General features: G+C 39.9%; 1 protein-coding gene across 1 annotated transcript in view; it reads left to right on the top strand.

Moving 5' to 3' along the window:
• The window catches only part of LOC122811369 (cyclic AMP-dependent transcription factor ATF-6 beta-like), a 1,192,927-nt gene that overhangs the window by 783,309 nt on the left and 396,614 nt on the right, over window positions 1-13,004 (top strand). The window contains exon 12 of the mRNA XM_044083167.1: window positions 4,888-4,987. Coding sequence (XP_043939102.1) covers window positions 4,888-4,987 — 100 coding nt within the window. The remainder of the gene's footprint in view (window positions 1-4,887; window positions 4,988-13,004) is intronic.

Raw genomic sequence — 13,004 nt, 5'->3', positions numbered from 1 at the left:
TGGCAACCTTTCGAATGCCACCTGCACATAAATGTCCTGGAGATGAGAGCAGTGCTTTTAGCGTTGCAAGCCCTCCAAAACTCTCTTCCTTTAGGGACTATTGCAATTCAGACGGACAATATGTCCGTAGTGTGGTATATCAACAAGCAGAGCGGAACCAAATCCTTCTTCCTCCCTTTGAACCTGCGGCTTCCTGTTCTTTAAAGTTGCTCTCTTGGAAAACTCTCTTCCTAGTTGCCATAACTTCTGCTAGGAGAGTATCAGAACTCCATGCCCTTTGCATTCATCCTCCTTATCTAGTTTTACACAAGGACAGGGTTTCTCTCAGAACTAACCCGTCCTTTTTGCCCAAGGTGGCTTCTCAGGCAAATTTAAATCAATTTATCGATCTTCCAGTTTTCTTCCCTAATTATTCTAACAGGGCAGAGCAAAAACTGCATTATCTGGACTTTCATCATCAGCTCCGTTACTATCTGTACAGAACTAAACAAACTAGGAAATCTGATCAGCTTTTTCTGTCCTATGCGGAAGGTAAAAAGGGCCTTCCAGTATCCAAAGTAACCTTGTCTAGATGGCTGTTCTCTGTGATTACCTGTATTTATCAACTCAGAGGTAAAGAATTACCTTCTAAGCCAAGAACCCATTCAACCAGAGCTTTAGCTACATCAGCAGCCTTTCAAGCTAGATTGCCAATAGATTCTATTTGTGCAGCAGCCACATGGGCCTCTCCTCATACCTTTATTACACACTACAAATTAGACATGGCCTCCAGAAACAGGGCAAATTTTGGTTCCACAGTTCTCAAGAGCCTGTTCCAATGAGCCACCCGGGATGAAGGTGCTAGGGACGCGGTCCCATCCAGCAAGAATGAAGGCGAGATTGACAACTTAACATTGAGAAGTTATGTACCTACCATAACGTTCCATGTTAGTTGTCTTCTTCTCGCCTTCTTTCTTGCGTCCCACCCGCCTTCCCCCTAGCCTGGATAGACCGAAAGGATTTCCCTTTTTTATCAGGGTCTTCACCCTACACAATTTGAAGCCTAAACTGGTTATCCTTGGGTAGCTATAGCTTCAGGTTGTGGCACATGGGAGTTTTTCCCCTTTTCCTTCTCTCCCTTGGGTTGGGAGGTTAAAATTGCTATGTTCTCAGCTACCAAACGAGATCTGGGTAGTTAGTGCCTAGCATCATGGGATATAGGGTTGCCTCGAGACGGTAAAATTAGCTTGCGAGCTTTAGTATAGGCCGAGTCGGAGCCGAGGATCGGCTCCGAACCCATCCAGCAAGAAAGAAGGCGAGAAGAAGACAACTAACATGGAACGTTATGGTAGGTACATAACTTCTCATTTTCTGATCATAGTATCTTTCCAAAATGTTATCCATATTTATTGACTGTTTCAAGACTGAATCTTCAAACTCTTCTCTGCTTTTTCCAAAATCCTTTTACTCTTTTGTATTGCAAAAGCTATATATTCTGTAGCCTTATTTCATGTGTCTGTCTTCATACAGAGTCTCACATTTTTGTCTATTTTCTCACTTTCCGTCACCTGTTCACTATTACTTATTTTTATTGATTGTTCATAGTTACTCCAGCTTTGTACATACAACTATTTTATTCCACATCTTATAAAGATATCTTCCATTTTTTAAATTCTTTATCTTTTCATTCGTATTTCCTACTGTCCTTTTTCTCTATAATTCTTTTTGTACTACTTACCTTCTTTGTAATTTCATTATTTGCATTATATTTTAGCTTAATGTCATCGCCTGCTCTTCATATCTTTGCCCAGTATTTCATGTAATGTGTTAACCTGCATGACTACTGCTTGAACCATGGTTAAACTTTCCTGCATATCTTTTGTATACAAAATTACCCTCTGAATTGTGTTTAAACACAATCCCCATATACATTTAATTTGTAATTCTCCTGCTACTAATTCATTTTTAATAATGAAATTGAATTCACCCACATCCGTTGTCCTTACTGGATATTGTACTAAGTTATCTACATCTTTTGTAATTGCTGAAAACTATTCCTTCTTAAGTCTGCATTTTGTGTTTGATCGTGTTCTTTTTAATCTGTTGTTACCATATTATCAATATGTAGTGCAGCCAGCCATATGCCCAGTGGGTATCCCTGTTTAAGGCCTTTATTATGTTACTTGACTAAAAGGCGGTCTCTTAAGACAGATGGTCACTTGCTCCTGTGTCTGCAAGAAGTGTTCACTTCTTGCCATGACTTTCATCAGTTCAAATGGTCTAATAATGATGGTGACAATAGTAACCTAGATGAAACAAGTAGATGTAAACCTTTATTATTATTATTATTATTATTATTATTATTATTATTATTATTATTATTATTATTATTATTGCCCTGACTGACTCTGAAGAGGTGAACACTTGAGTGACCCGCAGTTTGTAATGCACATCATTTAATTTAGCAGGGAATGAGCCATGCAGAAACTGCTGAATGGAAAAGGCATTGTCTGCTGGATTCATTCTCTTCGGTAGTTTAGTTGGAGAGAATTTTCAGAGAGAATTTCTTTCAAAACTTGAGTACCGAGCAAAAGCAGTTGTGGCACTATTATCCTATTTGGAGTGGTTGAGGGGAGAAACTGTGGTGGCTGAGATTTCTTAGTTTAACACTAATAATTCAGTTTTATGTGTGGTTATATAATAGAAAAATGTGTCCCTGTAGGCTAATAATTACCACTCATGTTTAAATCTGCATAGATTGAAATAGGGTTGTGACAGCCTCACTTGTATGTTCACGGGGTCCTGTGCTGAAGGCCGAGTGAGCATGGTTGAAAAATTATATTGAGCTCTCTCTGCTTACTGCTTGCTGCTTCTTGCTGTGGGTTTGAAGTGTTCTTAAGACACTCGGTCTTGCTGGCTGGATTCTGCTAAAATTCAAAGTCTGGTTATATTTGCATTCACAGTCTGTCGCATATAGAAACTTGCAGAATATACAGTGATGAGAGAATATACTTTGCAGCACCTGTCTTTAAAAGCAGTAACCAATAACTTTTATAATAACCCAAACTGGACAAACGTTGCAGCTTAAAAGTACTGTTCCAACATTACTTCTCATATAGTACAGATGATGTGAGAGATATAACATTTACCTCAGGACAAATGAGTCCCTACCATACCCCTAACATAACTAGATTTAATACAGACTTTTTATACATATTTTAGTTAAACACACACCCTCTTGGTTTTGGAAAGATACTGCCTTGATGAAGCAAATGCTAACACATCTGTTCTTGTCCAAATGATGATAAGTAAATTGTCTTCAAGAAAATGCCTTGTGGATTAGAAAAGCACATTTTTAAACTTTCTTAGAAAAGCATGTCCTGTTGTCTAGTGAAAGCAGATAACATTTTTATCATGTCTGTAAGAAGTTCAGCTTTCTTGATGTGTGTGTAATACACTTATAAGCAAGTTCCTTATTTTTTAAGCCCCAGTCATTTCGTATGGTTGCTGATCACATATTACTAAACTCTGTTTCTACATTTAAGCAAACTTTTTCTTTCAGCATATTTACAACAGAATTAATTTCAGCCTCATATTCATAATATCTAACAATTCCCTCTGTTTTTAAACATACTCAAAACATTTTATACTGATATGTATTTTTGATCACATTATATAGTCTTTTGATGCAACAAATCAAAATGCAATTTTACATAGTTAATACAATGATATTAAAGTATTACTGCCAAACTGAATGTATTTAACAACTTTTTCTTTTGCAGACCATTCTGTGAAATTATTTTATCAGTTATGAGCTGTGTCTGCTTTAGTTTAACTTGATTAATGTATTCCTTTGCAATTACAGAATTTAATTTATGACTTAGAACTGTTTCATTAACTCTTTGCAACTGTTGAATTAACTATAAGAAACAAGAACCATGTGCTACTGCAAGCATTTATACATTGTGGTCATGTCTTTGAACTGCCCATTAACATCTTGGTAAAGTACTGAACTGGGCTTAGATAATAAATATTTGAAAGCAATTATTTTACTGGGGTAAAACCAGTGATATTACAACTTGACAAATTACTTTTAAACTTATTACAATGTATTCTGTACCGTATGTATTTATACAGACTGTTTGCTATTCATGCATTTCAATCTAGCAGCTATCCTGAACCCAATTTTTTTAAAACATGGTTTTTCACACATATTCATTGCTAGACATTAATTTAATTTGTACTGAATTCTTCTGTATTTGTACATACAAAGACTATAAAGTAAATTTAGTCTAATCTTACAAATTTAATAGCATTAATATTAAGCAAAATCTTGGAAAATGTTTATGTCTCTTTAGAAATATCTAGTGGAATTGATACCAAATCCATATGTCCTGTTATTTTCTTTTTTATACCAACATTGTTTTGTCAAAAACATATTAAAAAATAGTGACCATCTTCAAGGAAACGCCTTGTGGATTCTGTAAATGCTGATAAGTAAACTGTCTTCAAGAAAATGCCTTGTGGATTAGAAAAGCACATTTTTAAACTTTCTTAGAAAAGCATGTCCTGTTGTCCAGTGAAAGCAGATTACATTCTTATCATGTCTGTAAGAAGTTCAGCTTTCTTGATGTGTGTGTAATACACTTATAAGCAAGTTCCTTATTTTTTTAAGCCACAGTCATTTAGTATGGTTGCTGATCACATATTACTAAACCCTGTTTCTGCATTTAAGCAAACTTTTTCTTTCAGCATATTTACAACAGAATTAATTTCAGCCTCATATTCATAATATCTAACAATAGTTACATGATAAAAGTACTGTATTTGGAAGAAGACTCTTTCATATTAAAAATAAATAAGGATAATGTAGGTTTTTCCAGATCATTTTCTGTGTTTCATTTTCAGACTAGCAGATGAACTGCGAGGCTGGGTGTACAGACATCAAATTGATAGAAAAAAGTCTAGAGATAAGCCAGGCAGAGGGAAAAAGCCTGCTAAAAGCCAGGTAGGTCCTGAATTCCGACATGCTGATATTTGGTAGATTACACAGTGGATCAAGAAATGCATTATTCTGGAATCCTGAATAGAGGAGCAGTTCCAGCTTTCATAGTGGTGTGGCAATAGTATTTTCATTGTTTGAGAGATAATTTCATTTAGCTGCATAATTGTTCAGGCAAACACCCAAGTACTTGTTTTCTACTCACAGAATGAAGGTCTGGGGATTTGATTCCCATTAGCTGGGAGCCCAGTGGCTTTAAAATTTGTAAATGACTTAGGAATGGATTTATTGTTTTGAGGTGCAGATATGCTTCCTACATGGAATTTGCAGAAGAGAAAGAGTGGAGTCAAAGAAACTCCTTACACATGAACACCTCCATGATATTTATACATCTTTACAGGTTTCAAGCAAAAAAGGAAACAAAACGCCAAGTGAAGTACCTTGCACAAAAGCAAAAGTCAATACTGTTTCAAAATGAAAGGTACACCATCCGCTGGAAACTCTCTTGAATAGTAAAATTCAGTAGGTTTATTCATGATAAAACATAATGAATATGTATTTACTTAGTGTATATAGGTTGTATTTTTATGTATGGTTAGTAGCCATGGTATAGTGGGTGTTGTCACTTCATTTTGACCAATTAACTAAATAATAAGCAACAGATGTTGTTAAGATGCATTTAAAGACGTTCATTCATTGATGTGACATTGAAGTCTGAGGAAGCGTCATTAAGACGTGAAAGTGCTTACTTTTTACCGGTTTTTAAACAGTGTTTCTTTGTGTTTTATCGTGAATAAACCTACTGAATTTTACTATTCAAGAGAGTTTCCAGCGGATGGTGTACCTTTCATTTTGAAACAGTAATGATCTTTACAGGTTTGCTGCATGTTTAGCTGGGAATAATTACAGTTTGTACAATATTTATATTTTTCTTCTAAAAAGCAGTTGTAAATAACTTATTTTAGTACACTTTTTTATTCCCTGAATCTGGTTCATCATATTCTGTAAACATGACTATTTGAGTCAGCCATTCAAAAGTATGGACAGAGAAGATAAATAAAACAGTTTTGTACAACTTTTATGTGGTTTGGCAATCCTTCTCAATTAGAAAGTATATAGTGCTGTAACTTTGGATGTTGAGTTCTTTTATTGACCAGATCGATAACAGCTGGTTCCATGTATATAAAAAGGTCAGTTCTTTTTTTTAACATTTTTATTAAATTCGGTGTATTTTTTAATATTTCACAGTGTTCATGTTTGGCAGTCCCCACAGTCCCCATGCATGGTACCATTCTACCCTTTTATTTCTAGTCAGCTCAGCCTAGAACCAGTAACTACAATTTTAATATATCGCTGATTGAAAAGTATATTTCTTGGCATTTTAACCTTTCAGATTTCGGAATTGTCTTAATTTTGCCTGACTGAATTATTTTTTTGCCTGACTGAGTTATTTTATATATTTTCTGGCATTGTTTTATGTTTCTCATCTGTCCTGAAACTGATTTTTCCCCTGCCTCCCACCCTATTCTTGTAGTGTTGTTATAGTTTGTGGCTTTGCAGTTGCCCACCCCTACTATAAATTTGATCTGGGACACCCCTCCCAGTCTGGTGTTCACTACTTAATACAGAGAGAACATTTGAGAAGGCCAATCCACTTAGTTTCTTAACCTTGAATTTTTCTTCTGCTCCTTCTTCCTCTCTCCTTGCACTTTACTAATAAAATACACTTTAAAGTACTCAATTGTATTTATTCTGCTGTATTTATTACTTCTTTGTAGTAGCCTGATTAAATTGTAACTGTTATTCTAAGCCTTTTGGTTTAAGCACTTGGGCATCAGACCAGTTGTTTTACATTAAGAAGATTTGTGGTCTGCACTGTTGTGGCAGGACAGGTAGCTTACATCTTTCTAGGTTGGGAATTGCTGATTGAAGGCTCAGTGTCTGTTATTCTAAAAGTATATTAGTTCTGGTTTAAGCACTTGGGCTTCAGACCAGTTGTTTTACATTAAGAAGGTTTCTGATCTGCACAGTTGTGGCAAGACAGGTAGCTTACATCTTTCTAAGTTGGGAATTGCTGATTGAAGGGTCAGTGTCTGTTATTCTAAAAGTGTATTAGTTCTGGTTTAAGCACTTGGGCTTCAGGCCACTTATTCACTGTTGCAGTCATTACAATTGGGTTATCCTGCTGGCAGGCTACCCGCAGTCGGCCCAAGTTCCAAAGTCTACGTCCGGCGTCGGTTGCTGTCACCTCCTCCCTAACGTCAGTGCGGCAGAAGTATAAAAGATGCAGCCGACGTCATTTTCTTCAGTTTTTCTTGCCCTAGATGTCAGGTGCCCCTAAAATGGTAGGCTCACTAATGCCAAAAAGCATGCATAACCAAAAAACAACTTTTCCCTTCATCTACAAGCAAATACACCACATAGGTTGTGTAGAATAGAGAAGTACAGATAAGTCCCAGCAAGGAAAAGGGGGATGGAGGGAGGGTAACCTGGACTGCAACAGTGAATACACTCAAACATCTACATTTATGGTAGGTACACAACTGTACTATGTTCATCGTGTTTCACTGTTGCAGTCATTACAATTGGGTTGAATCCCAAAGCTATGGTTGGGAGGCTGGTGCTAAATAGGATTAGGAGAGGCTATCAGGTCCTGCAGAACTGCAGTGGCAAAGCCTGCCCTGGATTTTGAATAGAGAGGTAAGTGATAGTGCTTTGCAAAAGTATGCACTGAACTCCAAGTTACAGCCTCTAAGATGTTGGTACTCCTCTGAGGAAGGCTGCTGAAGTGGCTGCTGCTCTGGTGGAATGTGGCCTAATGTCCTTAGGCACTGATTTGCCATGCTGTGTATAGCAGAAACGAATGCAGTGGCCTATCCACTTTGAAATAGTCTGCTTTGAGATAGGCTTTCCTTGTGATCATGCAGCATATGCTACTAGAAGTTGTTCAGTCTTTCTGAAAGCTTTGGTTCAGTCCAAGTAGAAGCGTAGCTGTCTGTGAATGTCCAAAGAATGCAGAAGCCTCTCACCCTTATTCTGTGGGTTTGGGAAAAAGGTAGGCAAGTGAATTGTTTGGTTAAGGGCCACACTGGTCACTACCTTAGACATAAATGTAGGGTTTGTTCTCAGAGAAACCCTGTCAGGATGGAAAATGGTAAAAGGTTCCACAGCCATGAGTGCCTGTAACTCTGAGACTCGTCTAGCGGAGGTTATTGCTAGGAGCAGAGCTGTTTTCCAGGATAAGAATTTTATATCAGCTGCAGAGGCTGGCTCAAAGGGAGGCAGTGTAAGTTTTTCAAGACATAGTTGAGGTCCCATGCAGGTATTGGTGCTCTCCTTGGGGGTCTTATGTTTTTTTTTGGCCTCTCTGAGGTACTGCCTTAGTAATGGATGAGAAAAAATAGGTGGTTCTGTATTGTGTGTGTGTCTTTTCGGCTTTTCCCAGTTAGGGGTCACCACAGCGGAACTCCGGTCCGCTAATGATTGGCAGTTGATTTTTATGTGCCGAGTTGCCAGCCCTGACACACAACCTTCAACGAAGGTCCGCCCATTCACGCATGTCTCCACGCAAAAGACGCTCTAGCTGAGAATCGAACTGGACAGTGTCTTACAGTGAGGTGACAACGCTACTGTAGCACCACCACCGCAGTCTGAAATGGCAGAGGCATGAATTTTAATTGATGAAAAGGAAAGGCCTTTATCCAGCATCTCAGTTAAGTATTGCAAAATCTGAGGAATATTTGGAACAATCGTGTCAATACCTTGTGCCTGGTTCCAAGCACAGAATCTCTTCCATTTTCTGCATAAGATTTTCTGGTGCTAGGCCTCCTGGCCTCCAAAATAACATCCATAACTTTAGAAAGAGGTGTGTCTTGAATGGCTACATTATCCGCCATGCTGCCAGGTTTAAGGTCCTGAGCTGACTGTGCAGTTTCTGACTGTCTTGTTGTGTCAATAAGTGAGGAATTTGAGGTAGTACCCAAGTTGGGCATTGAGGCAAGCTCTTTAGGATTGAGTACCAGTGCTGGCGGGGCCAGTCTGGGGCAATCAGTATCATTTTTGGCTTCTCTTGTCTGACCTTGAGGAGTACCTTGGGGAGGAGAGGCAGAGGAGGAAAGGCATATACTGTTAGGTTTTTCCAGCTGAAAGATAGAGCATCCACTTTCCATGCTTGTTTGTGATAAGTCCTTGTGCAGAATCTTTGTAGTTGGCAATTGTGAGGAGAGGCAAATAGGTCTACGTCCGGGCATCCCCAGTCCCTTGTTATCATGCTGAAGAATTGTGGATCCAATTTCCACTCGTGGGGATCCATTAGGTTTCTGTTTAGTTCATCTGCCAGAGTATTTATCCTTCCTGGCAGGAATTGTGCTTGCAGATGTACTTGGTAGGTCAGTGCTGTGTCCCATAAGTTCATGGCTAGTCTGCAGAGGGGGTAGGAATGTGTGCCCCCTTGCTTGTTTATGTACCACATGACTGTGGTATTGTCCGTCTTTATCAGTAGTTGTCCTGGATGAAGTAGGTCCTTGAAGGCTGTCAGGGCATTTTGAACTGCTAGCATCTCTTTTTGATTGATATGTAGATGCATTTGACTTGCAGACCATGTGCCCTGAATACATCTTCCTGCCATATGGGCCCCCCAGGCATAATCTGATGCATCTGTTGTCAATGTCTGCCTGGCTGTGGGTAAGATGAATGGCTGTCCCATGTTGTGGTGACAGGCTTTTGCCCACCATTGAAACTCCTGTTGCAGGCAGGGAATGAGGGTAATTATTGTTTCCAGGCTGTGGCAATGTTGAGTCAAAACACGTTTTAGATACCATTGAAGTTTCCTCATATGCAGTCTTGCATATGGAATTAGCAGAATGCAGGATGTCATGAAGCCCAAAGCCTGCAGAATTTTTCTTGCAGATAACTGGGTCTTTGTTGCCAACATTTTGAAATAAATAGTTGTCTGTGTTTGTCTGGCATGAGATAAGCCTTCTGGGCAGTTGTATTTAAGCTTGCACACAGGAAGATTATCTCTTGAGAGGGTACGAGTTTTGATTTCTTTTCGTTTACTGTGTACCCTAGGCCTGTTAGTAATGTTTTTACAAACGCCAGATGCTGTAGTAGAGTGTCCTTGTTCTCTGCTTGAATAAGGCAGTCGTCCAAGTAAGGATATATTTGAATTCCTCTTTGTCTGCAAAAAGCAATTACTGGTGCCAGGCATTTTGTGAAGACCCTGGGTGCAGTAGATAAGCCAAAGGGCAGTGCAGAGAATTGGTAATGCATTGAGCCAGCTATAAATCTGTGGTATTTTCTGCATGATTGCCTGATTGGGACATGCAGGTATGCCTCTTTTAGGTCTAAAGTCACAAGCCAAACCTTCTTGCCCAGCATGGGAAGAAGCTGCTGCAGAGTTAACATTTTGAGTTTTGGAATGTCCAGGAATGTGTTCAGGATAGACAGGTCCAGTATTGGTCTCCAGGTTTTGTCCTTTCTGGGCACGAAGAATAGCCTTGAGTAAAATCCTTGTCCCTGCTCTTGCTGTGGTACTTGCTGAATGGCCCTCATGTCCATGAGGGATGAAACTTGTTTTTGTGCCTCTGCCCATTGATTGCGTGGCAGGTCTGGCATACCGTTTGACCTTGGCAGGGTGTGAAAATGGAACCTGTAGCTCTGGGATACGATATTTAAGACCCATTTGTCCTGAGTGATCATGTGCCAATTTCATGCAAAAAAGTGCTAGTTTTCCCCCCAAAGGAGCTGCCAGAAGATAAGTGCTTGGTGCTGGCAGGGGAAAGTCATTGAGACTGTTTCCTGTATGGCTCTGATTTTTCTTCTCCGCTTTTGGAGGTTGAAGCACCCCATTGTTAAGGCCTGTATGAGCCTTGGGGCTGTGATCTGCCTCTGGGGCATCTGTATCTGCCTCTTTGTGGCCTGTCTGACACTGGAAAGGACCAATTCTTTGCAGGCCAGTTCCTGCTAAATCTGGGAGGCTGTACCTGTAAGAAATCCTTGACTCTTTGCATAGATTTAGCTTTGTCCTCCATTTTCTTCAATACCTCTTCTGCTTTAACACCAAACCAAGGTATCATGTTGTAATGGAGCATCTAATAATTTTGCTTTAACATGATCGGGCAGATTCTGTTCTTTTAACCAAGCATGTCTCCTAATGACAGAACCTGTAAAGAGGCCTCTAGAGAATCAAAACCACATTGCAAAGTATGCTTTCCTACTTGTTCAGCTGCATGCAATAAATTATGCATGTCTTTGTTTTCTGCACATTCTGAATTTGTCAACATTTTCTGTTTAAGCAGTGACATTAGATATTGCTGATATTTAAGCATATGAAATTGACAATTTAAAGTTGTTACAGCCAAGGTAGCAGAAGTATAAATCTTTTTCCCCTATCTGTCCAGGGCCCTTGAATCCCTATCAGAGGGTATAGGGTTTTTTTGCAATGGGCGCCTTGACCCCTTTGGGACCCTGAGAGAGAGTTTCTGGGTCTGCAGCAGGGTTTTTATAAAGAAATTTATGTGAACCAGGAACCCTGTAGTATCTGTCTTGTTTAACAGGAGCTGGTGGCAAAGAGTCAGATGGCAGTCCGGACTCTGAAAATACATCATCTACAATGTGTAAAACAGGAGGAATAGCAAGGGGCCTGTGCTGAAGTAATAAAAGGAAGTCTCTGAGCCTTTTCTGGGATTCTGAGTAATCTTGGCTCTCCCAGTGGAAATGCTCCCTCATAGTATGCAGGGTTTCCTCAAAAGAATAATCCTCAGGAGGAGAGGCTGAAGGAATAGATTCTTCAGTATCAGAATCCTCATAGGGAGGAAGAGAATGTTCCTGTTCAGAAGAGGAATCAGAGGAAATGGAAACCTGATCTGAAGATGCATATTCTATCTCTTGCCTAGGCCTCTTAACAGGAGGGGGATGGGAACCCCTGATCAAACTAATTAGGTCTTCGGCCATTTTATGCATTTGTTTTTTAGGCATGGAGGCCTGTCCAGGAGAATGCTGTACTTGTTTTTTTTGTCTTTAGAGCTGCTTTAGTCTTTGCCTTTGAAGTTCAAGTTGGTTTTACATATAACTGTGTAGGCCTGAAAACACCCTCAGAAGCAGATGCCTGCTCAGCGGCTCCGGACCCATCTGAGGGAATAGTTTCCGAGTGTTCAATACCTTGAGTTTCCAGTGGCCTAGTCAGCTCCATGTGGGAGTGGGAAGCGGCCTGTGGCTCTGAGGTAGCGGGCGTCAGGGGCTGCGAAAGTGCCTCACTGAGAACCGGCGACAGGCCTAGCGGAAGCTTCGTCGTCGGTTTTGGACCTCAGGTGCCTGTCCTTTTCTTTGCGCTTTTTATAAACTCTTGTAGTCGGTTGCTCCGATGGCGTTATATAGTTAAATCTTCTGCCAAAATAATAAAATGCAAAATCGTACCTACGCTTAATAGTGCGTTGGTTAAATCAATAATAAAACCGACAACTAGCAATGTCGTGGTCAGGGTCTAAGCAAGGAATACAGTATGAATGAAAATCCTTATGAGGTATTTGCTTCCCACAAGAAATACAATTAACTTTTTCTGACATCAGTCTGGAGCAAGAAAAAAGTTTCCCCAATGGGGTACTTAGCTTTAATGAAGACTTCGGATCTGAAATTCGAATTTGAAAATCTCAGGAGTTGGCCGACCGGCACTTGCAAACTGCTTTTGCTTCGGGCACTGCATGGCAAGAAAGACTGAAGAAAATGGCATCGGTTGCATCTTTTATACCCCTGCCGCACTGACATCAGGGAGGAGGCGACAGCAACCGACGCTGGACCTAGACTTTGGAACTCGGGCCGACTGCAGGTAGCCTGCCAGCAGGATAACCCAATTGTAATGACTGCAACAGTGAATACACTCGAACATCTACATTTATGGTAGGCACACAACTGTACTTTATTTTACATTAAGAAGGTTTGTGGTCTGCCTGTGGGAGGAAAAGCTAGATTCTGCCCTTCTGAGCTGGGAATTTCTGGTTAAAGGATTATTGTGCCTGCTTATTTG

The sequence above is a fragment of the Protopterus annectens genome, chromosome 9.part0 (assembly GCF_019279795.1).
Source record: "Protopterus annectens isolate FY-2018-M chromosome 9.part0, PAN1.0, whole genome shotgun sequence".
Lineage (NCBI taxonomy): Eukaryota > Metazoa > Chordata > Ceratodontiformes > Protopteridae > Protopterus > Protopterus annectens.
The sequence above is the reverse complement of the archived record's forward strand: the minus strand, read 5'-3'. Positions and strand labels throughout refer to the sequence as shown.